Source organism: Macrobrachium nipponense, chromosome 3 (genome assembly GCF_015104395.2).
Source record: "Macrobrachium nipponense isolate FS-2020 chromosome 3, ASM1510439v2, whole genome shotgun sequence".
In the NCBI taxonomy this organism is placed as follows: Eukaryota; Metazoa; Arthropoda; class Malacostraca; order Decapoda; family Palaemonidae; genus Macrobrachium; species Macrobrachium nipponense.
In genome coordinates, this window is record NC_087202.1 from 34,012,205 (window position 1) to 34,040,082 (window position 27,878).

At 43.7% G+C, this 27,878-nt stretch overlaps 1 protein-coding gene across 2 annotated transcripts in view; it reads left to right on the plus strand.

Moving 5' to 3' along the window:
* The window catches only part of LOC135221697 (protein argonaute-3-like), a 699,537-nt gene that overhangs the window by 481,129 nt on the left and 190,530 nt on the right, over positions 1–27,878 (plus strand). For both annotated transcript variants that reach the window (XM_064259435.1, XM_064259437.1), the window contains one exon: positions 16,299–16,459. In XM_064259435.1, the coding sequence (XP_064115505.1) occupies positions 16,299–16,459 (161 nt within the window). The remainder of the gene's footprint in view (positions 1–16,298; positions 16,460–27,878) is intronic.

Sequence of the window (27,878 nt, forward strand, 5' to 3'; positions counted from 1 at the left end):
GGTAATGTGGCTGCATTGGGCGTACGTAGGCCAATTATTTTGATACAGTATACTATATTTAAAAATGAAAAAAGTGTGGTTAATACACTATGTTATTTAACACTGAACTTATTGGATTGTAATTTAAGTTTATTTATGTGTAATGTTTTGTATAAAAAGGCAAGGTTAGGGTAATAACTGGTGTTCAAGAATGGTTTAATCCACTTTCAGTTAGTTCTTATGGGAAAAATTCATTCAGATCTCGAGGAAATTGCATTTCGTTGCTGCTTCTGGAACGGATCAGCATCGAGGTCCGGGGCTCTACTGTGTTAAACTAGTTAATGAGATTAACAATTGTGCCTAAGAAAGGGATGGTAAATTTTGTGGATATTAATTTTTGTATAGCACAAGACTCCAAACAAACCCATCGGGAATTAGTGTCCACAAGATTTCATGGATAAGTCCATCCAGTGGTTTTGTTCTAATTAAACTGAAAATATTCCATCAAGAGTAAAGTCTTTGGAAGAGAACGTTACAATTCCAACAACAAGTTTTCTTTTTAGTAACATTTTCTGCAATGAAACTAATAGAATACATACTAAAAATAGAATGATAAGTTTTAGGTCTTTGGCTCATGAAATAATTTCTATGGAAAAGGAAAGTTGGTTAGAATTGGCTAGAAAGACATTCTTAGAGCTATAATAAAAATGTGACTGCTAGTATTATTTTTAAAGACATTAATTTCATGAAAGTAATAACCATACTTAAATGAAAATAATTAAGGCATATTTCCCCAAACTGATTATGTATAAGTTTTGTTTACCGTAATTGTAATCATGCAGTGTTATAAAGAATTACTTTGTATGTTAGAGAGGTAAAAAGAAGAAAATAAAATTTAGATATTTGCAACACTCAAAATTTAGTATTTTTTTCCATGCTTTGAAAGTTATGAACTTGGATTAGAAGGTCATAAAGTAAACAATACACACCACCATTTATTGACAAAAATACATAATAAAAGTTTCCTAGGGGGTGAGGAAATATGTATAGAAAATGGTAGTTCATCAAAAAAACAAGTTAAATTGGGGAGATAGAAATAAGTAGGAATATTTTACGAGTATGAACAATTAATTATTCTTCTGGTTGTAAAAAGAACACATGGTAGTTAATCAAGAGAATATAATTAGGGAAGCAGTTAAAGGAACAACCTCTTCCTTGTGTAAGGAAAATTCTTACTAGGCAGAGCAAAATTTGAAATTACAGGTGGCAAATAGGCACACTCCAAACACAATTTTCACTTGTGACTATGTCTGTTTGTATCTCTGAATGTTTGTAACAATGTTCATAGGGTGGTGACTGTGTTTTGTTTGTTTTTATTGTTCACTGACTCCATTTAAAATGGTACAGCATTGCCATGTATGGAAGAATTGTTAGACATTAAAATTTGGATACTAGTTGTTTAAAAAAATATATATAATTATGCTAGTAGATAACCTAGGGTTTTTTTTTATGGAACAACGATGCCATATTGGAAAACTGAGTTTTGTCTGGGCATACACAATATGTACAAGTTTTATTAAGTAGTTGCATCTTACTTCCTATTTGCATAGAATAAAGGTATTTATGATTATTGTGTTTGCATGAATAAAGTGCTGATTTGTAATAAGAAATATGATTTTGAATTGTTAAGGGGCGCACCGACTGCCAATTTTGGGGAATTGTCGAATTTTAGTCATTAGTAACAGCCTTCAACTGTTTCATGTATAAAACATATCCTGAAGTTATAATGCTTAAAAAAATTTTGGTTAGTTTATTGACAGTTTTGTTCATCACTTGTATGGCACCTTGAATAACAAATTGTAAACACTTTTGAGTTATTCACTGTTTGGACCGTTTTATGTGTAAATAAACATAAGAATCTTGCAACATTATTGCCAAAAGAAAAATCTTTAATTTGGTTCATGGACAATATTGTTTATCATTTCTGGGATTGACCTGTGTCGCCCAGTGAAATGTACCTATAGCACTCATTTCTAGGTATAAATAAATGCTAAATATACCAGAGAAAAAAGCCATATGGAATGCCAGAGTTACTACCTCTGGATCGATCACCCCCAAAGGGTGTCAGTATAGCATCAGGGGCGAGTGGAAGCCACTTATCACAGATACTTTGCCCAATAGCTTTCTCCTCTCTCAAAATCCCCCGCCAGAGAGGTGCCATTATAACGGCCACCATCCACTCGTCACTACTACCTCTGCCAAGAAACCTCATTCCTTTCATAGCACTCGCTACGCGAACCGCTTTATTTTTCGCTTGTGATCCTTTTGCTACAATTTTGTTCATAATGTCTTCTGATCTTCAAGAAGCATCTTCATCTAAGTTGAGTATATTATTGTTGGCTTTGAACGGGGTTAGACAACAGTTTGTCCTTATTTGAGAAGTTTTTAGTTGAGATATATGTATGTTGCGTATGTGGAGGAAGCCCTCATCCAGGGAGCCGCCATGTTTACATCAAGGTACCGCGTTACTCAGGCTTCTCAACTTTTTTATTTTTTCGATGAATATCTTATTTTAGCCACTATTGCACATCACAGTAAGCGTTACTGTTGTCGTGAAATTTTACCATTTCGCTCCTGATGTGTACCGATAGGCTTATGTATTACGGTTGAAGCCATTACATTTTTTGGCCTTAATTATAGAGGGTTTCCCTCGTTAGTCATCGTCCTTCATGAGCAATTTGGTTCCCTCATGAGAGTGTTGTTTTATTTCATCTTTAATGCGTGAGTAGTGTGTTGGAAGTCAACTAGGCTAGCTAGCCTAGCACTTCGCCAGTTATTATTTTTGAAGGTAAAGGAAAGCCCTCATCCATCTGCTATGCTCATGCATGTTGTGTATGTGGAATTTTTGTATTATCTTATTATAATATTATATTGATATGCTAATTTATTTTGATGAGGTTAGTTTGGAAATCCCACACAAATAACCAACCCTAGCCTACCTGACCAGATCGAGGCCTAGGTTTTGGAGGGTAGGTTAGGCGTTGAGAGTGCTACTCGCTACCCATAGTTGGTACTAGTCCTGGCTTACCTGACCAGACCGACATATTGGTTTTGGAGGGTGATCCATCACTAGAGAGTTCCTCTCTTGTTACGTAAATATAGGTGCTAGGCCTGTCTTTCCTGACCAGGTCGATATGTTCGATTTTGGAGGGTTAGGTTAGGCTCTAGAGTGTCCTATTTCGTGACGTACTAGTAGGCGCTATCCTAGCCTACCTGACCAGATCGGTGTATATGATTGTGGAGGGTTAGGCAAGGCTCGTAGATGGGCATGCCTTTATTCGTCAGTATACTTCCAATAATTCCTTATCAATAAATTTTGCAAGTATACCTTTGGCATTTACCTCCTTTAGGGTGTCAGTTGGCATGCTGCCTTCTGCCCCTTTAGTAGTAGGCTACTTCACGGCTTCTTGGAGGGTGGTAATCACCTGACCGGTTGCTGTTGCCAGGGGATTACTAGTCTTCCTTTCTCCTCCGGGCTTTTCCTTCCGTTCTGGACTCGTTTTGGCGGTGCTTCGTTAGCTTGCTGACCAAGTAATCCTACCAGTGAACAGTAGCTGGAGCGTCGAGCACTGTTCCGGGGGATTAGTGAGAGGAGATTAAGGATTAGTAGATTATGTAGTCTCTGTTGGTATGTCTCCAGGCCTGTGTTTATTCCGGTAAGGTGTGGTCTACCATCACATGCGCCAGAATTTTATACTCCGTAGTTCTACGTACCGCTGTTCCCGCCGCTCTGTTTTCTGTATTTCTCTGTTATTATCGCTGCTTCCCCACTCTGGTGGGGACGGAACTAGGCTTAGGCAATGCGTTTCCAATTGACTTGGAATTGATATCCTACTCCGATGTGATCAGACTCAGGCTTAGGTTTTACCTTGTTTCCCTGTTCTGTTTGTATCAGGCCAACTCCGCCGGTCATAGCTATTGCGATACCGAGATTATAGATTCCGGAGCAGGCGGAGACAATCAGAGCTTTTACGTTATGTAAAATTATAATAGTTGATTTTTACCTTTAGTGAGTTTTAGTAGAACTAGTCTAAGTGTAAACATGACCTGTCACGGGGTTCTCTCGCAGACCTGCGATGAGGTTCTCCTGAGTGACCAGTCTCTCTGAAATGGCTCGGATTGACTGGCCTGACTCCTCCAAAGATGATGAGATTTGAGTGAACATCTCCTGGAACTTGTTTTGGACCAAGTTCCCGACCAGACTACACATTTGCTGCATAATATTGGCCGAAATATTAGCAGTAAAGGTGTCTGGGTCGAAAGGTGCAGGTTCCACCTTTTCTTTGGGGGTCTTAGGACGGGCTCCTGTAGAGGTTGAAGGCTCAGGGTCGGAGAAGAGCTGAGCCTTGTCCCTAGAAGACTTAGACTTGGAGCCCTTCGAGTACGAAGTCGTTCTAGGCTTCTCCACTCCGGGATGGTGAGCCAAAGTTTTCTGAGTGCCACTAGAACTTGACTTCTTAGACAGAGTCTTTTGAAGCGTTTTATAGTCACGCTTGCCTTTGACTTTAGGGATCACCTGGGCGGACTTCGGTCTGACCGACTGCCCATCCCCGGTGAATCCCTGAAAAGAAGTAGAAGAAGTAGTAGGGGAAGAAGCTCTAGATGGGCTCAAGGGGAGACCTTGAGCCCCTACTAAACCTGCCTCACTTACATCCCTACCTGCGGCGTCTACTGTCATGGGCTCGAGGTCAACATCGAGCGCTGCTACTTCCTGCAGTACCTCCTGGTTCCCAGGTTCCTCCAAAGCCAGAGCGACCTGTTCCTGAATGGTGGCGATCAGAGGAGCCGCCTCTTCCGGGTCCACATAGGAGGCTGGCTTTCCGCCGGGGAAGATGAGGGTGGCCATCTCCTTGGACAAAATGTATGGTTGCCCCTTGGATACATTTCGTCCGAAGCCACCAACCCAGGCCTTCAAAGTAGTTAGTTTGAGCAGCGTCCCTGACCGCCTGAGCACCCTGAAAGAGAGGGTTGGTATTAATACTTAAGGCTACTTAAGATTAACTTAAAATACGTATGCTAAATGATATATCACGAATTATATTGGTCAATGAGTTGAATATGACAAGGTTTAGTATCCGGAGGTGTACTTACTCCAAAGGAGACCTGATCCACTTGCAGATAGTGCAGCTGTCGTAGTGCCAAACCGCCAAATCACCGTACCGGATCGCACAGGTAGCGTGGGTCCGGCAGACCTCGTGCCCACAGGGGTCTTGGAGTACGGCGTTGCAGCCCGACTCCATACAGTGGGTGACCTGTAAGTGAAATGATACATGAGTATCAACACTAACTTTCTGGACTAAGTCCATGATGTGATATATCATAACACCGGAGTGCACCAGAGTTCATAGACAATTTTAAGGCTTAGTCTCTACCTGCTCTTCTGCTGTGGTGAGTGTCCGATAGGGTTGGTAAAACTTGAATCAGTGTGTCTCCGGCGTTGCCGGAGGACAAAATATCACCGAGACAGTAGTACTTAACCTATACGCCGGAGCGAGGAGTACTAGGACGGCGGGTGAGGAGCAGGGGGGGACCAATAATTGGTGGCGGGGTGGATAACTCCGCCGTAAAAACTTAAAATTAGAATAAGTAGGTGGTGAAACCAGGATGGTGAGTGGGGTCTCCGCCAACTTAGACTAAAATAATGGATGTAAAGAATAAATGTAAACATGCATGAGGTATAAAAAGATGCCGGAGCTTTCCCACAGTCACTGGCCTTGGGGTCTGGCGATGCCGGAGCCCTGATCCGCCGAAGCGGGGGAGGGTGATGACTTGGGATAGGAGAGCTCGGCCTGAGAACCGAGGAGAGCTGAGCATAACCGAGCCTGGTTGCCAACCGAGGCTCGGCCAGGCAGGGATCCCCCCCCCCGGTACTCTATGATGAGAGCAGTGTGAGCCGAGCCAGCGGCGCGTGTCCTCCAGCTAACTCCTTTATCCCCCGCGTGGTGGGGGGAAGAAGGGAGGGAGCTCGGATCGGTTGCCAGGGACAATGTAAATGAGCGTATCAGCTCAAACCGTCTCAAAAAGCATGAATATCAATAACATCCTAACAAAACACGGAGAAGGAAGAAAATTGATGAATAAGAGAAAGAAGAGTCCTGGAGAAGCTGGGTCGGACCAACCAAGAAGGGAGGGCGACCTAGCGACTCAAAGCAGCTGGCCTATGCTGATACGTAGAAACGTAGGGCGGTGACCAGGGTAGCTCAGGACCAAAAAGAAAGGACCTAAGTCCTATATGGAGCCTATCATAGACCTGATCACGAAAAGAACATGCATGCATGAACTCTGAGCTGAAGGGAGCGATGTAGGCTATGAGCTCGTGCGAACTCTTAAGCAATCCCCGTGTTAAATAAATGAATAAATAAATAATCACAATAATACGTCAATAATGCATAACCATAGTAATAAAAATGTACTGCTAAACATTCAAGCACAAACGGTATAGAAGACCGAGAGTAGCACGAAACAATGAAACACGTGGGAGCAAGCCGCGCAAGGCGGCTTGGGAACAAAGCCGTCCGGGACGCCGTCTTTAATCGAAATAAAATGGTTAAACGGGCCCTTGCCCGGCTAAAATTGACATGAAACGTTATTAGCAGTACTTAACTTGGATGCAGCAATAGCTTGACGTTCCATGATGAAAGGGAATAAATCCAGAGCGAGCACAACACAGAGCACGAAAAAACGTGTGCGGTCTGGATCGTGCTAACGGCTAGCAGTAACGGTAGCGGGGAGTGGGCCTTAGATCGGCTCCTCTCTGGTAGAGGGATTTTGAAGAATGATGAATCTAAATGGCAAAAGACCCCTGGTAGTGGTTTCACTCACCCCAGAAACCATACAGACACCTTTAAATAAGGTGAGCGAGCCAGAATATTCTGGCATTTCCATTTTAGCTTTTTTCTCTGGTATATTAGCAATAATTTACCTTAGAAATGTGTGATAAAGGGACATTTCACGTAGCGACACGGGCTGAGCCCAGAAATAGATTTTTCCTTCGTCAAAATCCCTTTTTAACTTACAGATGGTACGCTGTCAGGAGTTGGGTTGTACAGCCATCCTCCAACAACTGTGTGGTCATGAGGTCTGTCGTTCTCATCCCAGTTGTGCTGTGGAGGTCGATAACCTCTTGGTATGGCACCCAGACGGCTGTGAAGTTTGCTACTCCTTGTTTGAGTATGTGACTGATGAGTCGGTAGGTACCATTCTCACCTTGGTAATGTTCTCTATTTTGTATGACATATCCTTACATATATTTGAAAATATGACACGTTCCGCCACTGGAGGATCTGATTTCGTCCTCTCTTACAGACTCCTCAGGCGCTCAAAACCTCCTCGTTGGTGACCCTAAGGATCTGGGTTGGAGGTTTTGGTAGGAATGTCACTGCCGGATGCCCCTATGTACTGTCGGAAGAGCTTTGTTCGCTACTGTATCCGAACGCGAGGACTTCTTCGGCAGTAGCTAGGGAGGTGGCGGCCCCTATTATTGCCAAAATACGGATGGAGACCCAGGCCCCTCCGGAAGACCAAGATGCCTTGTGCGAGGAGGTGGCGGCCATCAGTATCCATCTTGAACCCATGACCATCGACGCGCAGGAAGATGGTAGGGAAGTAAGTGAGGCAGGTAGCTTTAGTTCTAGATCTGTTAAAAAGAAATCACTTTATTTCAGTCCTACTCCATCTTCTTCCTCTTCTTTCCAGGGCTTCTCAAAGTCCAGGAACCTTGGGGACAGGTCTGGTTCTGTGATCCCCAAGGTGAAAGCCCTGAAAAAGAAGACTGCCTAGGACTACCAGACCAAATAAACCTCTCCGGCGAGTTCCGCCAGGTCGTCATTGGCTCCTACGCCTATGACTTCCTCGGGTAAAGCTACTCCCCCGCCTAAGGGGTCCAGAGCTAAGGTATCTAAAGCCAGACCTACGGAGTCCAGCTTCGATCCTGATGCCTTCGCTAATCTTCTTATGGAGAAGATGGGCAATATTGTGGACTCGAGGTTGCAGTTGATGTCTTCTCAGCTCGTTTCGAGCTTGGAAACATCTGGTCAGTCCATCCTGTCTCTGGCTCAGAGACTTCAGGTCCAGGAGAGTTTGCTGGCCGGACTTACACAGTCCGGAGGCACACAGCAGTCCTTCATTGTGTCGGATGCTTCTAAGCTTCCGCCATTTGAGAACAGCAACCCATGGCGGTTGGCTCTGCATGCCCCCTTTTCGGATGGCATGCTGATGATTGAAGGCTGTGGAACCCGTCCCGTGGAAGATTACGAGTTCTTCCGGGCTGACCTCCAGTTTCCTTTCCCAGGCTTTGCTCGGTTAGCTGAGGAAGCATTAGTCAGGGTAGACAGGGTCCCAAAGGAAACTGTAATTTATCCTAGGGACCAGGCACAGTCGGCATGGGTTGCCACCCTTTCAGAATGAGAATGCGTCAACACTAGACTGACGCCACACAAGAGTTGCTACACCATGTTCGTGGTGAGGGATAACATCCCAACCCCTTGCACGTCTAAGATCGCGGAGTTAACTCTGCAGGCCGGAATGGAGGAGAAGCCGATGCCTCAGCTTCGAGAGACAGAGCCTACCTCTCTGCTCTTTCCCGGAGATCTGGAGTGCTGGGTGGGCGCTCCAGAAACGTTCACAGTGGGCAAACTCGATCCGGAGTGTGCTTCCACTCAGTTTAGTGAACGACTACTCAGAATCCATGGTAAAGGCAGAATTTGAGTCCAGGTGCAGACTGAGTAGGTCGATCAACTCTCTTACTACATCGGAGTTGACGGCTTCTGTCTACTCTGAGGAACCTCTATTCTGGGTTCTGACAAAGTCACTTTTACAGACCTTTCAGTGTGACCTTTATGAGAGTGTGGTTGCTAGGCGGAACTGCAGGAAGCATGTCTTTGCCGATGCTTCCATTAGACACGAGCCTAATAAGCTCATTAAAGCAGCAATCTGGGGACCTAACCTCTTTCCTGAAGACGTAGTTAACAGCGTCATCAGTGAGGCTGCTAGGGCTAATCTGAACCTTCGTGTCTGCTGGGGTCTTCCTTCCAAAAGGAAGTTCTATGAGACCTCCGGACCGCAGCCCAAAGGTAGGAAGAGGGTCAGGAAGTATCAGCCCTTCCAGGCTCCTCAGACACAGATGGTGATTCAGGCAGTTCCATCTCCCAGATTGGTCAACCTTCGACCTCTAAGGCATGACCACAACAACAATTGGTGTTGCTGCAGAGTCAGCCAACTCAACAGTCCTCGAGTTCGGCTACTTTCGTGACGTCCCCAGCCTTCAACGCTTCGTTTGAAGCACAAGGGGCGTTTCGAGGCTATAACTGACATGCAAGGGGAAGCAGAGCATGGGGTGCTTACCGGCACATAGCTGGTTCCAGAGCTCCCTCCAGAGGCAGAGGTTCCAGAGGAGGCAGAGGAAGTAAGACCTCATCTAATCTATGAGCCTCTCCACGTAGGCGGGAGGCTGTACCACTTCGGGGACCATTGGACCTTCAGTCCGTGGGCCCACAGTATCATATCAAAAGGTCTGGGTTGGAGATGGATAAATGGGCCTCCTCCACCAGTCAGCTTCCACCAAATTCCAATGACAGACCTTCTAGACTATGCCAAAGACCTTCTTCAAAAGAAGGCAATAAAGAAAGTCAGACACCTGAAATTTCAAGGACGTTTGTTCACCGTGCCAAAGAAGGACACGGACAAACGAAGAGTGATTCTGGACTTGTCCCGTCTCAACTCATACATTCAATGCGACAAGTTCCGCATGCTAACCATCTCGCAGGTGCTGTTGCTGACCTTACTTCCCCGTGGGGTCGTCACCACCTCTATCGATCTTACAGACGCTTATTATCACGTCCCAATAGCGAGAAACTTTTCTCCCTACCTAGGCTTCAAACTAGGAAGACAGGCTTACTCATTCAGAGTCATGCCATTTGGGCTCAATATAGCGCCCAGAATATTCACCAAACTAGGAGAGACAGTAGTTCAGGAACTAAGAGCTCAGGGGGTTACGCTAGTAGCTTACCTAGACGACTGGCTCATTTGGGCACCCAACGACAAAGAATGTCGCAGTGCAACAACCAAAGTAATAAAATTTCTAGAGTATCTGGGATTCCAGATAAACAAGAAAAAGTCCCGTCTCATTCCGGCGTCTCGCTTTCAATGGTTAGGAATTCAATGGGATCTAACCACACACAAACTATCTCTTCCGCCAACCAAGTGCAAAGAGATAGCGAAAGCTACGAGACAATTTCTCAAGAACAGACGGGCTTCTCGTCGTACCCAAGAAAGAGTCTTAGGTTCTCTTCAGTTTGCTTCAATAACAGATCTTTTGTTGAAAGCCAGACTGAAGGACATCAATCGGGTATGGCGGAGAAGAGCCAACAGCAGACTCAGAGACAAAATCTCCTTGATTCCGCTGATACTAAGGAAAAGACTTCGTCCATGGACGACAGTCAAGAGTCTTTCCAAGTCAGTACCACTCCAATTTCCCCCGTCGTCTCTAGTAGTCCACACGGATGCCTCTCTGAGCGGATGGGGGGGCTACTCTCAGTACAAGAAGGTTCAAGGAACGTGGTCGACAGTATTCCGCCAGTTCCATATCAACATCCTAGAAGCAATGGCCATTTTCCTGACCCTGAAACGACTAGCTCCGGCCAGGAATATTCATATCAGACTAGTCTTGGACAGTGCAGTGATAGTTCACTGCCTAAACAGAGGAGATTTCAAGTCGAGCCACATAAATCACGTGATGATAGCAATCTTCTCGTTGGCAATGAAACATCATTGCCACCTGTCAGCTACTCACCTGGCAGGAGTATGGAATGTCATTGTGGATTCACTGTCCAGGACAACTCCGCTGGAATCGGAGTGGTCCTTGGACACAAAGTCATTCAATTGGATTTGCCTACAAATTCTGGGCCTTCATGTAGACTTGTTCACCACGGAGTCCAACCACAAACTTCCATGTTATGTGGCTCCCAATTTGGATCCTCTGGCTCACACCACAGATGCGATGTCCATGGACTGGAACAATTGGCAGAAGATTTACCTATTTCCGCCAATAAACCTTTTGACGAAAGTTCTACACAAGCTCAGGTCTTTCAAAGCGCGGATAGCACTGGTAGCACCCAACTGGCCGTAGAGCAATTGGTTTCCTCTTCTACTAGATTTGAAACTCCGTCCCAGACGGATTCCCAACCCAAAGTTGACTCAGGTGGTACAAACTCAGACTGTCAGCTTCCTTAAGAATTATGAACGCCATAACTTTATGGACTTCATGAAGTTTGCGGCACAGAAAGGTGCTAATATTGATCCACTAAACACATTGTTCGTGGAATCAGACAAAAGAGAATCGACACTCCGGCAGTATGATTTGGCAGTGAGGAAGTTAGCCATCTTTCTAAAAGAATCAGATGTTCAGACAATGACTACGAATCTGGCAGTTTCATTTTTTAGAACTCTGTTCGAAACAGGCCTAGCTGCTAGTACCATTACTATGACTAAATCTGCCTTAGGAAAAATATTTCAGTATGGCTTTAATATTGATTTAACAGATTCGTACTTCTCATCTATCCCTAGAGCATGTGCTCATATGAGACCAGTAAACCGGTCTTATACGGTCTCCTGGTTTTTAAATGATGTACTCAAGTTAGCTTCAGATACTGATAATGAATCATGCTCATATATAACCCTTCTCAGGAAAACATTATTTTCACTGAGCCTGGCCTCAGGTGCCAGAATATCTGAGCTGTCGGCTCTCTCTAGAGAACCAAATCATGTTGATTTCCTCCCATCAGGAGAAGTTCTGCTTTCTCCGGATCTGAAATTCTTAGCAAAGAATGAAGACCCTCAGAACATATGTTCTCTGTGGAAGATTGTCCCTCTTCCACATGACCCATCACTATGTCCAGTTATTACATTGAAACCATATCCTTGAAGGCCATCAGACAACAAATTCTTTATTTTATTAAACAAGTTAATCCGGATTCAGTTCCTCAGGTCCATGATATCCGAGCAGTGGCTACCTCAGTTAATTATTTTCATCATATGAACTTTGATGATGTCAAAGAGTGTATGGGTTAGAAATCTCTGACAGTATTTAAACGCCACTATGTAAAGTCTCTAGAGGCCCTTAAATATTCTGCAGTGGCTGCAGGGAACATTGTCTCCCCTGATACAGCCGAATTATGTATTTTGTAATGTTGTATATTATTAATTATCATTGATTTTGCCATTAATTACCTTTTGGTACTCCCTCTCACCTACCTGCCTCGCTTGTATTCCCTCCCTTTTTGCCTTTTTGTTATGGACTGGATTGCTTATCAACCCACTCCTGTACTTGTACATAGTTCATTATTTCATGTGTTATTATATTCATTACCTGTGCTGATTTTCCTGTTGATGGTATGAACTTGTTCATATATTGTTATACATTATTTACTCCTTATATTTTGTATCCTTAAACTTGGATCACTAAAACAATGATTGTAGGAAAAATTTTATTTTTTCCTTTTATATAAATTTTTTTGTTTTACTCTCAAGCTTGTATGGCCAATTCTCTGTTACTATTTCACTGGGCGACACAGGTCAATCCCAGAAAAGGGATTTTGACAAAGGAAAAGTCTATTTCTTGGTGAAGACCTGTGTCGCCCAGTGAACCCATCCCTCTCTTTTCCTTTCCCCACCCTTTAGCTGGCCCAAGCTTGGGTGCGTATTTCAGGAATGAGGTTTCTTGGCAGAGGTAGTAGTGACGAGCGGAAGGTGGCCGTTGTAACGGCACCTCTCTGGCGGGGGATTTTGAGAGAGGAGAAAGCTACTGGGCAAAGTATCTGTGATAAGTGGCTTCCACTCGCCCCTGATGCTATACCGACACCCTTTGGGGGTGATCGATCCAGAGGTAGTAACTCTGGCATTCCATATGGCTTTTTTCTCTGGTATATTTAGCATTTATTTATACCTAGAAATGAGTGCTATAGGTATATTTCACTGGGCGACACAGGTCTTCACCCAGAAATAGATTTTTCCTTTGTCAAATCCCTTTTATGTGGCCTTGTAAAAAAAAAAAAACATGTAAAACAAGTGTGAACAAAATTGATTAGAAAATGATTTTCGCCCACTAAAATATTCCATTCTCTCTGTGGGATGTGTCAGAAAAAACAGGTTATAATGATGTAGGGATAACTTGCTCTAGATGTCCAGATTCTCTCAGGATTTTTGAAAGTCTAAGAATATTTTTCTTTGGCTGTCTTCTCAAACCTTACTTTTGTTCATATATGGAATAAACCTTCGGTCTTAACAATAGGATAATCTAATAGTGCCAGATCTGAATCCCATTGAAGGCCAGATGGCTTAATTGAATGAATCCATTGGCTGGCATTTGCACAGACATTCTAAATTACCGTTGGGTAGGACTTCATCTCTTCCACCGGAAGAACTATGCTCTCGAGCAATGGAATAATATCCTGAATTCATCTTGAAAAGGAAGACACTGTAACATGGCCGTGCGATGAACCATGTACGTGGACATGCGATGAATCATGGACATGTGATGGGTCCAGTATATGGACGAGCAAAGTACTACGTACAGGGACGAGTGAAGACACACATAAACGGTTGAGTGATGCAGAACAATCTATGAGTGAATATTATGGAGAAGACCACCCTTGCCTAGAAGCCTCTCGACCCTTCACTCTGGAAGAAGCATGAAGAAAGTAGGACCTAGAAGTCTCTTAAACCCTGACTCTGGAAGACTAATGGTGAGAGTAGGAACTCCGTCACATACATGGCTGTGATATATAGAACGATCCAAGAGAGAACATAAGAAGATCACTCTGCCTAGAAGTCTCTCAAACCCTGACTCTGGAAAACTAACGGCGAGAGTAGGAACTCCATCACGTACACGGGACTTGTGACGAAACACATACTCAGCTGTGATCACCTTCGCCCCCTAAATCAGAGCCACGTCATCATGCGACAAACTAAAACAGGCCGAGGAGACAATGAACCAGCCTTAGAACTCTGATGTGAGAGAAGATCAACACAGACTGGAACACATTCACCTACTTGAGGGAGAGAGCCACGTCCATGCCGGAAAGATGGTGAAATACCTCCCTCACTCTCAGAAGATGCCACAAGTCCCGAATTCTCCAACAGGAGGGGGAGGGGGAGGAGGAGTTAAAGGTGATGGAGGCCCTGCCTATGACGTATCCTGTTTGAAACCCTGGGACACATTCTAATAAACACAGAGTCCAACAAATCAACCAACTTTTGACAAACTACCTCTGATGGGTTGACAACCAACTGTGATGACGTTATGGATGAGGCTGGGAGTGACATCACAGGTGTAGAAGTGCTAAGAGTGATGTCACAGCATTCGCACTGGTAACCCAAGTCAAAGGTCTCAGTGATGGTGAAAATTGTGAAAAGGTCTTCTTTCATCTCCTACAGCAACCAGAGGGCCTCCCCAGGACACGTACACATTGAAGAATAGCGAAGAATTTATCAAGAAAATCCATCGTCGAAGGAAGTGGAAGAGAAATTGCCCCTCACTTAAACACAGCTCCGTCAAACTATGCAGTTAAAAGAAGCCATGGCATCACAGGTTCATTCGTGATGTCACACAGCACATTACTCTTACAGAGAGAGAGAGAAAACATTGTGTAGTGCAGAAAAACTAAACAAAACTGTACTACAATTTTATTTCATATGACAAAAGGGTACCAAGTCAGACATCATAGAGAGACAATATCCACATATCAGAAAAGCCATCTGTAAGGTTGGTATCCCTGCATGATGACGCGGTATTGTTGGCGAGCAAGAAGGAGTTTTGCCAACAGCACTGACTGGGTTCTAAACTCTCTCTCTTCAGAGCACCAATGAGCATACCAAACTTAGTGAAATGGCATCTCTGTCAGAGGGAAGCGAAGCAGAGGGGCTCCCAAGTTCTGAGCTTTATGCCGCTGCTGCCAGACTTCTAGGCGAGAAGCAGGGCTGACAATTGAAGAGCCTGCAAAGAAAAAAACAACATTCTCTCTCCCTCAGGAAAGAATATTTCTATCCTGTGCGAGCAAAAAGAATCATATTCATCTGTAAGGATAAAGGGAAGGAAGGGGAGAGAGCCGTATGACGTACGCCCCTCCCCCACCAAAATGACGGAAAAGAGAAGAGACGGCAATCATGACTGGTCCTGCAGGAAGATGGGAAGAACGCAATCGTACGCTATTAAAATTTGTGTTGAAGAAGTGTAGAAATGTACTCCTATGACAGGCCAAATCCTAGCATAAATAACCTTGTCTGCAACATGAACCACTAACGTCTTGAACATCCCGAAACACACATTCTGAAAGACAAACATTACCACGTTCCCAGAAAATGTGTAAATAGATAAAATCAAAGATACATAGAACATTAATAGCATAATACAAATGTTTTCAAAATATTTTCAATATAACAAATGTAAAATTCTAAAGAACAAACTGTAGCTGGTCCCTCTCTCCCTGAAGGGCAAGATATATGGCGCAACTACTGCAAATTGCATCTGTCCCAAAGGAAGGTCAACATGGGAATCATGGAAGGCCGTCTCAAAACATAAGACATCCACGGGGCTTCTGGGCTGGAAAAACCACAGGCTTTTGCAAAAAAACAGGCTTTTATGGAGGGAGAGCAAAGCAAAAGTCAACTCTCCAAGGTGGTTAAAGAAAGACCAGTGCGTCACGAGGTTCCAAGCCCAGTTGGTGACCAGCATCTACCTTGTATACACATTAGTTGCCATATGTTGCAGATTCCTTGCCTTACAATCTTTTATTGTTTTGTAACTGGTTTCCAGCTGGCACTAGAAGATTACCCTATTGTTAAGACCTCAGGTTTGTTAGCTATGAAAAATACAAATTGATAAAAAAATTTGTAATTTTTCAAAACTAAATGCTTGTTTCTCCAAAACTAAATGCTTGTTTCTCCAAGAAGTCTGAACCAAATTCAATGAAAATTTTATAGTGTAGCATAACTTTATATATTTATTTTGTCTTTGGGAAAATTGCTTTTCTTTGCAATTTACAGGTCGAATTCCTAAATTCATGAGAGAATTTCCATTATTAGTTGTAGAACAAGTGGTAAAAACTTGAAGTAAATCCCTTCAATCATAAGGTAGATACAGTCAATTCAATCATAAGGTAGATACAGTCATTTACTTTATAATGAAGCCTTATGGCATCAACTCTCCCCTTAAATATATACTACTGGTAATTAGATTACTGAGATACATAATTTTTTTTCTGCAGCTGGTGTGAAAAAGTATGGAGATCGAATGATTCATGTTCCTACTCAGTGTGTGCTGTCTGGAAATGTTTCAAAACCAAAGCCTGCCACTATTGGTAATTTGCTTTTCAAGATGAATGCAAAGATGGGAGGCATAAATGTAACAGTAGGAGGAGATACTATTGTAAGTATGTGTTACTATTTTGTGTAGTATATCCAGTTATTGTATAGGCTAGGGTTCTTTTGAATTTCCACATGCAGTTTGAAGAACTGTACATTCATGAGAGAAATATATAGTACACCAGAAAAACAATAAATGTAAAAGAAAAGGGGTCCAATCAGACGACAGTTAGGTACACACGTTTTATTAATAAGAAACGTGTCATTGTCACCAACACATCATCAGTCTGCAATTGAAATGCTCAATTAAAATAAACGTACAAATTACAATAAACATTAAAATATACTCAGAATGTTGAAATGAGTATAGTATTTTAATATTTACACACGTGTATATACAGTAATACCTTGGGTTACAAATTAAATCCGTTCCAGAACCTGCTTCGTAACCTAAAAAATTCGTAACCTAAATGGATTTTCCCATAAGAATGTTATAAAAAGCAAATAATGCATTCCACCCGACCATAAAAGGGATTTTGACGAAGGGAAAATCTATTTCTAGGGAAAGACCTGTATCACCCGGTGAAAAGTTCCTGTAGCTCACTTTTCTAAGTATTTCTGGGCTCAGCCTGTGTCGCTCCATGAAATGATTCCTTAGCACTCATTTCTAGGGTATAAATATTGCTATTAATACCAGAGAAAAAAGCTAATATGGAAATGCCAGAGTATTCTGGCTCGCTCACCTTATTTAAGGTGTCGGTATGGTATCTGGGGCGAGTGAAACCACTACCAGAGGTCCCTTGCCATTTAGTCTCTTCCTCCTTCAGTATCCCTCATCTACAGAGGAGCCAATCTAAGCCCCACTACTCGCTACCACTACGGCTAGCGCCTCGGATCTCATTCCTTTTGATAGCATGATTCACGCTGCACATGTTCTCTTTGCTTGTGATTGTGTTTCTGGAATATCCCGCTTTTTCTTTCATCATGGAACATCAAGCTGTTGCTGCATCCAAGTTAAGTACTGCTATTAATGGTTGACACTTTTTAGGATCTGCCTCTGGCACGATAAACCAAATGATTTGGGTTTTTATAGAACGGCATCCCATGCGGCGCCGTCCCCGCTCCGCCATGCTCAGCTCGCTACTTCGTGTTGCTTTGTTACGTGCTCCAATTGGTCTTCTATACCTATTGGGCTCGATGCATTGTTTAGCAGTACCATACTTGGATTATCAATGATGCATTTGATTGACGTTAATATTACTCTTAATATTATTCGTATTTTATTAGTCTGTTCATGGGGGATAGCCTTCGACCGAGCACATGCTCTCGGTTCGTAGCCTACCAGTTAGCCTTCCAGTTTAGATTGTCATACATGCATGTATCTTTCTAGTTGTTAGGTTACCTCTCCTTTAGGCGCCCTTTGTGTGGAGGACCCTGGTCCTTTCGCTCTATCGTCCTCGAGCCACCCTGGCCGCTTGCCCCTCGATTATTTCGTCACGGCATCTAGGCTAGCTACTCGGAGTTGCCAAGCTTTTGCCCAATCTTCTCGATTGGCTTTAGCCCAGCTTCTCTAGGACTCGGTTCTTTTTCTCTCACTTCATTTTTACTTCCTTTCCCCCCATGTTAGGACAGGATAGTTATTTTATGTGTTATATGTTCATTGAGACAGCTTCAGTTGGCCTATAGGCCTCCTTCGATCACCTGGCCTTTCTCACCGCGTGTCTGTTCACCCGGCCGAGAGTGTTTCCAGGCGACCGCGTACGAGCCACCCCGTTTCCGAGCCCTCCCAGTCCCCCCCATCTCACCCACCTCGGTGGAGTGACGCTCGCTCACGCTGTCTCAGGCAGCCGATCCGAGCAACCCCCCCCCCCTCTAGGGGGGATAGGGGGAGGCATCTGGGAGTACACTCGGTGAGCTGGCCCGCTACCCTGCCATTCTCTCCCTGGGAGTAAGGGGAGCCCTGCTCAGCCGAGCCTTGGTTGGCCACCAGGCTCAGTGGAGCTCGGTTCTCCTTGGCTCGCTGGTCAAGTATCCCTCTCGCTATATATTCAGCCCATCCTCACGCTGCTCCGGCAGGTTCAGGACCCCGGCGTAAGCCAGGCCCGACATTAGGATAGCTGACTTTCATGTATTGAGGCTCCAGCCTTTTTCAAGGGATACCCTATGTTGCATGCATGTTTTATTACACATAATGACATCCATTACCATTACTCTAAGTTTTTACGGCGGCGGAGTTGTCTAACTCCGCCAAGTATTAACTCCCACCCTGTTCTAGTTATAAGTTATTTACTACGGCGGAGTTGTCAAACTCGCCATGTATTTTAACTTTCCACCTGGTCACCTCCTGCTCCACACCCGGTGCTTGTTTGGACTACTCCTTACTCCGGCGTAATGGGAATAGCTTGTTATCCTGATTCAGTGTAAAAGTGTTAACTCAGGCATCGCCGGAGACACACTGCTTCAAGCCTTTTCCTACTACAGCTGCCAGATGCTTCGACAGGTGCACGGCAACAGAGCAGGTTGAGACTGGGTCATATTTTATTGTAATATTGTTTGTTAATGCCGGAGTACTCCGGCGTCAATGGCATATCACAACCACGGACCTAGTCTGGAAGGTTGACGATGATACTCATGTATCATTTGACTTACAGGTTACCCATTGCTTGGAGGTAGGCTGCAATGCTGTCCTCCAGGATCCCTGTGGGCACGAGGTCTGCCGGACTCACGCCACCTGTGCGGTCCACCTCAACGAGTCCGTGGTCTGGCACCACGAGAACTGTTTGATCTGCAACGAGTTAGTGGACCAAATTTCCTCTGAGGTAGGTGACACTCCGGACTAAACACAATGATACAATGAGGATCAATGAAATTTAAGACATTTTGATATGCTTTCTAAAGTTACTATTTAATCTTAAGTGTTAGTCTTAAATATTAATGATAACCCCTCTTTTACAGGGCGTTCAAGCGGTCCGGGACGCTGCCTTAACCACCCTGAAGGCCTGGGTAGGTGGGTTTGGTCATAACGTTGCCAAGGGCCAACCCTACATCCTTTCCAAGGAGATGGCCACTCTCATCTTCCCCGGAGGGAAGAGTACTTCAGCGGTGGATCCCAAAGTGGCAGCTCCCTTGATCGCTACTATTCAAGAAGCGGTCGCACAACCCCCGGAGGAGGCGGCCACTCAAGAGGCCGCCGAAGATGTAGCAGCTCTTGACCTGGACCTTGAGCCCATGACTGTGGACAACATGGGTCACGGTAAGAGTGTTGGTGAGGCGGGTACTGTAGCGGCTCAAGGGCTTTCCTTGAGCCCATCTAGAGCTTCTTCTCCTTCCACTTCTACCTCTTTCAAGGGATTCACAGGGGGACTTCAGTCGGTCAGACCGAAGTCCACTTCGGCGATCCCTAAAAATAAAGGCAAGCGAGACTACAAATCGCTACAAAAGTCCCTGCCCAAGAAGTCAGGAATCGGCCAAGTCGCTAAGCTTCCGGCTCACCCTCCCGGAGCTGACAAGGCAAAGTTCACTCTCCCTTCAAAAGGGTCGAGGACCAAGACTTCTAAGGAGAAGGCTCAACCCTCCTCCTCTGACCCCGAGGCATCCTCTGCTAAGGGGTCTAGGTCCAAGGTCCCTAAGGAGAAGGCAGAGCCTTCCCCTTCGATCCCGATGCTTTCTCTGCAAATATTTCCGCAAATATTATGCAGCAGATGGGCAGCATGGTCGGGAACTTGGTTCAGTCCAAGTTCCAAGAAATGTTTGCTCAACTATCCTGCACCGTAGAAGCATCAGGGCAGTCTATCCAATCCATTTCGGATAGACTAGTCACCCAGGAGAACCTCATGGCTGGTCTCCGGGACAATATAGCGAAAGGACTTGCGCAATCTGGCCAAGCAGCCCAGAGCTTGCCAATGCCGGATTCGTCTACCCTTCCTCCCTTCAAGCCGAACAACCCATGGAGGGTTGCCGCACACGCTCCGTTTGTAGCAGGCATGCTTACAATTGAGGGCTGTGGAACTCGAAGGATTGAGGACTTCGAGTTCTATCCGGAAGGACTCCGGCCCCCTTTCATAGGCTATGTCCGACTGACGGAAGTAGCTATGAGGAGGGAAGACAAGGACCCGAAGGAGACGGTAATCTTTCCCCGGGACCAAGCCCAACAGGCAAGGATACGTAACCTAGAAGAGTGGCAATGCACTAACACCAAGGTTACTGCATTCAAGAGCCCGTTTACGATGTTCACCGTAGACGAGGACATGCCTATACCATTCACGTCTAATGTGGCAGAGTTAACGTTACAGGCAGCCATGAAAGATGAGCCTATGCCTCAGCTCCGGGAGACAGAACCGACTTCCCTTCTGCTCCCCGGAACTACCGATCACTGGATGGACCTTCCAGCCACTTTCTTGGTAGGTAAGCTTAAGCCGGACTGCGGTATCACGCTTCTCAGCGAAAGGTTACCTAGGCTATCTGAAGGCCTCATACAAACCGAATATGACGCCAGGATGAGGCTCAGCAGGTCTCTCAATTCCCTGACTATGACAGAGGTATCATCTCTTATCTACGGAGAAGAGGCGCTATTTAAAATCATTGCCAAGTCTCTATTATACTCAGTAAAATGTGACTTGTATGATTTCGTCATAGCTCGGCGGAATTGTAGGAAGCACGTGCTGGTAGAAGCTACGATCCGCCACGAGCCCAATTGACTGATCGCCTCATCTATATGGGGCACTGACCTTTTCCCAGCCTCCGTAGTGAACGAAGTGCACTGCGAGGCGGCTAGGTTCAACCAGAGCTTAAGGGTTTGTTGGGGACTCGTTTCCAAACGAAAACCGGAGTCCGCCGGAACGAATCCCATTTCAAAGAAGAGGCCTAAGAAGTTCCAGCACTTCCAGGCCCCCCAACAACAAACTCTGGTACAGGCGGTTCCGGTATCTCAGGTGCCGCAACCATCTCGGCAAGCACAGGCTTCAACCTCCTATGCTGTTTCTCCTGCTTACAACCCGGCATTTGAAACTCAGCCGTTTCAAGCCTTCAATAGGTTTGCAGGGGTAGCAGAGCCAGAGGCTCCTTCCGTCACTGAGGCACTGGAAGAGCCACGAGCCGAGGCAGGGGTTCCCGTGGAGGACGAGGTGGACGTCCTTCCACAAACCAGTGAGAATCCCCAGGTAGGAGGGAGGCTGTATCTCTTATCGGCATCGGTGGAGGTTCAGCAAATGGGCCCAAAGCATTGTGTCCAAAGGTCTAGGGTGTAGTTGGCTTCAAGGCCCCCCTCCATCCAACACCTTTTATCAAGAACCAACAGCGGAATTGGTAGAGTATTCCCAAGAACTCCTTCAAAAAGGAGTAGTATCAAGAATCAAGAATTTAAAATTTCAAGGTCGCTTGTTCAGCGTGCCAAAGAAAGACTCAAACAAGCGAAGAATAATTCTAGACTTATCCCGTCTGAACTTATTCATTCACTGCGACAGGTTCCGGATGCTGACCGTTTCACAGGTGCGGACCTTACTTCCCCGTGGGGCCGTCACCACCTCTATAGATCTTACAGATGCCTACTATCATGTTCCGGTAGCGAGACATTTCCGCCCGTTCCTAGACTTCAGACTGGGAAAGAAGGCCTGCTCCTTCAAAGTGATGCCATTCGGGCTCAACATAGCTCCCAGGGTATTTACAAAGTTGGCGGAGACAGTTGTTCAAGAACTAAGGTCTCAGGGAATAATGCTAATAACAACAGCACGACATAAAATAGGTACATTTAATGCATAAAATCTTTTGATTTATATTAATTTAAACGAAGTTCATGTGTACCAAAATTCCACGCGTTCTGATGCTGATGCTCACAAAATGGCGGGCATGCCGACGGCCCTGCAATACCTTTCTACAGGGCCGAAGGCTAAACTGGGAAGCCCCGCAACTGCATAAGTTACAAAAACATAAATTGGAGTTCTCAACTTCGAAGAAGGAGGAAGATCAGAAGATGCCATCTCTAAATAAATCACCAAACACTAGAGCAAAGAAAACAGCGTGGGATTGGTACCTCGTCTAAAACAGGAATGCAGATGGCGCTCGTGTCGGGTTGAAGTAGCAGGAACGAGGGGGAAGGAGCGGCCTTTGGGACGGCTCTCTCCATGAGAGGGATTTTGGAAAGGAATCCTCTAATTGGCAGAAGACCTGTGAATAGTGGCTTCCACTCGCCTTGTACTTTATACCCGACACCCTTAGGGTGCTCGCGCGAGGGTAGTAACCTCAGCATACCATGCTAGCTTTTTTCTCTGGTATATTTAGAATCTATTTATACTTAGAAAAGTGAGCTACAGGAACTTTTCACTGGAGAACACAGGTCGAACCCAGAAATGACCGTTTCAATTCATATTTTTCCATTTATTTTTGTTGACTAAGGTTGAAAATTCATGTAGGAATTACCTAAAATTATAAAATTGAAGAATGAAATTAAATATAAACACTAGATTTAATATGCATGCACAGTAAAACCTGAACTTTACTTTTGGCGAGTGTGGCTGCTGGCTTGACGGAGACGGGAGGAGGGAAGGGGGAGGAGGAGAGGGTTAGGGCTTGGGGAATCTCCCTCCGTGAACACTTCTGGAAGACTTTCTGGTTCTTTCTCTCGAGAGCAGCGTTCACTACCATCACTAATTTTACGCTTACGCGACACTGTGCCGTCTTTCACAATTTTGAAAAAATATTTTTCTATGTAGGCTTGCTTTTTAAAATTTTATAGAAATGACCCACCCCATTATCGATCAACAAATTTGTTGCACGCCCTGACGCAGCCTTATTCGGGTAATTTTCTTAATAAAACTTTTCACAATTTCCCAGTGTTTCAAAATATCCTTGATCTCGCTCGAAGGAAGGGACTGTGCAGTGTCTTCCCCCTCCTCCTCAGATGAGATCTCCTCTGTTACCTGTCTCTGTAGCTCCTTGTGCAGCTCCAACAGCTTGTCGGTTGTCAGCTGCTGCCCATGCTCAGTCAGGAGGTCCTCGATGTCGTCCGTGTCAACCTCCAGCCCCATGGACTTGCCCAAGGATACAATCCCCTCTTCAACTGCCCCCTCCTCGACGGGTTCGAACCCCTCAAAATCTTGCTCAGCAACGCAGTCAGGCCACAGTTTCTTCCATGCAGAATTGAGGGTTCTCCTGGTGATTCCCTGCCAGGCTTTATCAATCAGATTGAGGCAGTTGTAAATAGAGTAGTGATCCTTCCAAAACTCTCTGAGGGTAAGGTTGTTGCCTTCCGTCACCTCAAAGTACCGTTGGAACATAGCCTTTGTGTACAATTTCTTGCAATTGGTAATCACTTGCTGGTCCATGGGCTGGAGTATTGGAGTGGTGTTGGGGGGCAAGAACTTGACTTCAATAAACTTGAATTCGTCCAGTAAGTCCTCTTCAACAGATGGAGGATGGGCAGGAGCATTGTCCATCACAAGTAAGGCTTTGAATGGGAGGTCCTTCTCCCGGAGGTACTTCTTCACCTCGGGACCAAAAACCTCGTTCATCCACTGGACGAACAAGATCCTCATCACCCAAGCCTTGGTATTAGACCGCCACATAACGTACAACAGCTTCTTCTGCACGTTTTTCTTAAAGGCTTGTGGATTTTCCGAGTGATACACAAGGAGAGGCTTAATCTTGCAATCCCCGCTTGCATTGGCACTAAACAGTAGGGTTAGACAGTATTTCATGGGCTTGTGACCGGGAAGTGCCTTCTCTTCTGCCGTGATGAATGTCCTCCTGGGCATCTTCTTCAGGAATAACCCCGTCTCGTCGCAATTGAAGACTTGTTGGGGGAGGTATTTTTCGGAATCCACGAGCCTTTTAAACTCTTTTACGTAAGCCTCTGTTGCCTTCATATCTGAGCTCGCAGCCTCACCATGCCGAACAACACTGTGGATGCCAGTCCTTCTCTTAAAATTCTCGAACCAGCCACGGCTCGCCTTAAAAGTGTCTTTTTCACTGTCTGCTGATGTGCCTGGCTCATTTTTACTTAAATCTTCGTAGATCTTACGAGTCTTTTCGCAAATGATGCTCTCACTTACGGAATCTCCTGCCAGCTGCTTCTCGTTTATCCAAACCATGAGCAAATTTTCTACGTCGTTGAGAATATGAGGCCATTGTTTTGTTAATACTGTTACACCTTTCGATACTTTACTGGCTTTAATTTCTTCCTTTTTCTTCAAAATAGTGCAGATCGTTGATTGCGACCGCTTGTAGAATGCTGCAATGTCTTTCACGCGCTCACCTTTATTATGCATTTGGATAATTTCCTTCTTCATTTCGACCGTAATCATCTCCTTTCTTGTGCTTTGCTTCTTGCTGCTTACCTTCGTCATTTTGGGAGCCATTGTCTTTAGTATTTGAGTAATACTAACGTATAAGCACTATCACAGAAACAGAACACTTGTGAAAATCACTAAGCAAATGTGAGAGCGTATCACGGACAAATGCGTTCAATCTTACCGCCAGCAAGATAGTGAAATAGTTATGGTTTAAAAAGGGATGCGTGGGAGGAAGTCACATGACCCTCGTTAAGTTTTGGCCAAAAAAAATGCTTTTGCAGATCCCACGCTCATCCGATGTTCGATGTAAACAATGCAGGGGGGCCCCCCATGGTAGAAATTCACACATTCATATTCCAAGTGAAATTCGTATTCCAGAATGAGGCCGTCACTTCATAAGTTAAAATCGTATACTAATGGGTTCGTAACCCAAAGTATTACTGTATATATATTTACAGTGGACCCCGTATTCGCGTTCTCCAAATTCGCGGACTCACACATTTGCAGATTTCACTTGGGAACATTTCCTTGCATTATTCATGGAAAATTCGCCTATTAGCGGTATATTTCTATGAGAAACAAGCACAAATTCCTGGTTTTTCTATCAATTTCATCATAAAATGCACTTTTTGTGATAAAACTTAAAAAACCAGGTATGAAAATTTTTAGTGTTTTTTTTCTGAGTTTTAACTAACGAAATAGGTTTCAAACATTTTTATAGGGGTTCCAACTATTTGCAGGTTAGAAACCGCGAATGTTTCGAACCCCTATAAAAACACTAAAAACAGCCTATTTTGTTAGTTAAAACTCAAGAAAAACCACTAAAAATTTTCATACTTTGTTTTTTAATAGTTTTATAACAAAAAGTGCCTATTATGATGAAATTGATCAAAAAAACCAGAAATTAGTGGATATTTCTCAAAAAAATACAGCGAATGCGCAAATTTTTCGCGAATAATGCAGATAAACGTTCCCGAGAGAAATCCGTGAATGTGAGAGTCTGTGAATCCGGAGAACGCGAATATGGAGGCCCACTATATATATATATATATATATATATATATATAATATATATATATATATAGATATATATATAATAATATATATATATATATATATATATATATCTATTTATATCTATATCTATTTATATCTATATTCTATATATATCTATATATATCTATCTATCTATCTATATATATATATATATATATATATATATATATATATATATATATATATATATATATATATATATATATATATATATATATATATATATATATATATATATATCTAATAAAAGGAGCCCATAAAAACACCAAAAATACCAAAATATAGAGAAAAAAGTACTATATTTCAGAGACTGCTGTCTCCCTCTTCAGGTAGATGAATGAGAAAAGTTTACAGAAAAGGTGGTATTTATACCAAGAGGTCCATCCACAGGCAAGCCAATTTAGGTCACCCCCGCTGATAATCTTCCTTTAATCTTCTTAAGTGTTGGTTGAATGAAAACCTTGTCGATCGTATCTGAAATCCATGCTCCTTTTGAGATGTTCATTTGACTCTTGTACCGGCAGTTGCTGCTATAAACTACACGTGACAAATTCCAGTTTATTCTATGGTTATGTTCATTTATATGGTTGAAAATAGCCGAGTTCTGTTGTCCATACCTAACTGACCGTTTGTGTTGTATTAATCTCTGGGGAAGTGATTTACCTGTAAATCCGATGTAAGATTGGTTACAGTCCTGGCATGGGATTTCATATACCCCAGAGTCCTTGGGAGATGTCTTTTGTTGGACGTTAATCAGGGATTTGGCTAAGGTGTTTGGGTAAGTAAATACAAAAGGGTTAGATTTTCCGAGGGGGTGGGTTACTCTCTTAATCATGTCCAGGTGGGGAATTTTTATTTTATTGTTGGGTGTATCTCTGGTCTTGTCTTTAGGGGGTCGGTAGAAAATTACATTTGCTTTGTGAATTGCTTTCTCAGTTATATGGTCAGGATACTTTAAAGACGAAAGTTGCTTGCGAATTAGTTCAAATTCTTTTTCCATGAATTCTGGGGAACAAATTCGTAAGGCTCTTAAGAACAGGTTGCTAGCTACACCTATCTTGATAGTAATGTCGTGATAGCTAAAGTAGTGAATGTATGTATACAGAAAACTAACGTTCTCACTTTCATACATTCACTACTTTAGCTATCACGACATTACTATCAAGATAGGTGTAGCTAGCAACCTGTTCTTAAGAGCCTTACGAATTTGTTCCCCAGAATTCATGGAAAAAGAATTTGAACTAATTCGCAAGCAACTTTCGTCTTTAAAGTACCCTGACCATATAATTGAGAAAGCAATTCACAAAGCAAACGTAATTTTCTACCGACCCCCTAAAGACAAGACCAGAGATACACCCAACAATAAAATAAAAATTCCCCACCTGGACACGATTAAGAGAGTAACCCACCCCCTCGGAAAATCTAACCCTTTTGTATTTACTTACCCAAACACCTTAGCCAAATCCCTGATTAACGTCCAACAAAAGACATCTCTTAAGGACTCTGGGGTATACGAAATCCCATGCCAGGACTGTGACCAATCTTACATCGGATTTACAGGTAAATCACTTCCCCAGAGATTAATACAACACAAACGGTCAGTTAGGTATGGCCAACAGAACTCGGCTATTTTCAACCATATAAATGAACATAACCATAGAATAAACTGGAATTTGTCACGTGTAATTTATAGCAGCAACTGCCGGTACAAGAGTCAAATGATGGAATCTGCCTTAATAAAAGAGAGGCAGGTAATGAACATCTCAAAAGGAGCATGGATTTAAGATATGATCGACAAGGTTTTCATTCAACCAACATTTAAGAAGATTAAAGGAAGATTATCAGCGGGGGTGACCTAAATTGGCTTGCCTGTGGATGGACCTCTTGGTATAAATACCGCCTTTTCTGTAAACTTTACTCATTCATCTACCTGAAGAGGGAGACAGCAGTCTCTGAAATATAGTACTTTTTTCTCTATATTTTGGTGTTTTTATGGGCTCCTTTTATTAGATGGAATTCTGTTGTTACAGAACATTTTTACCAGTCATATATATATATATATATATATATATATATATATATATATATATATATATATATATATATATATATATATATATATATATATATATATATATATAT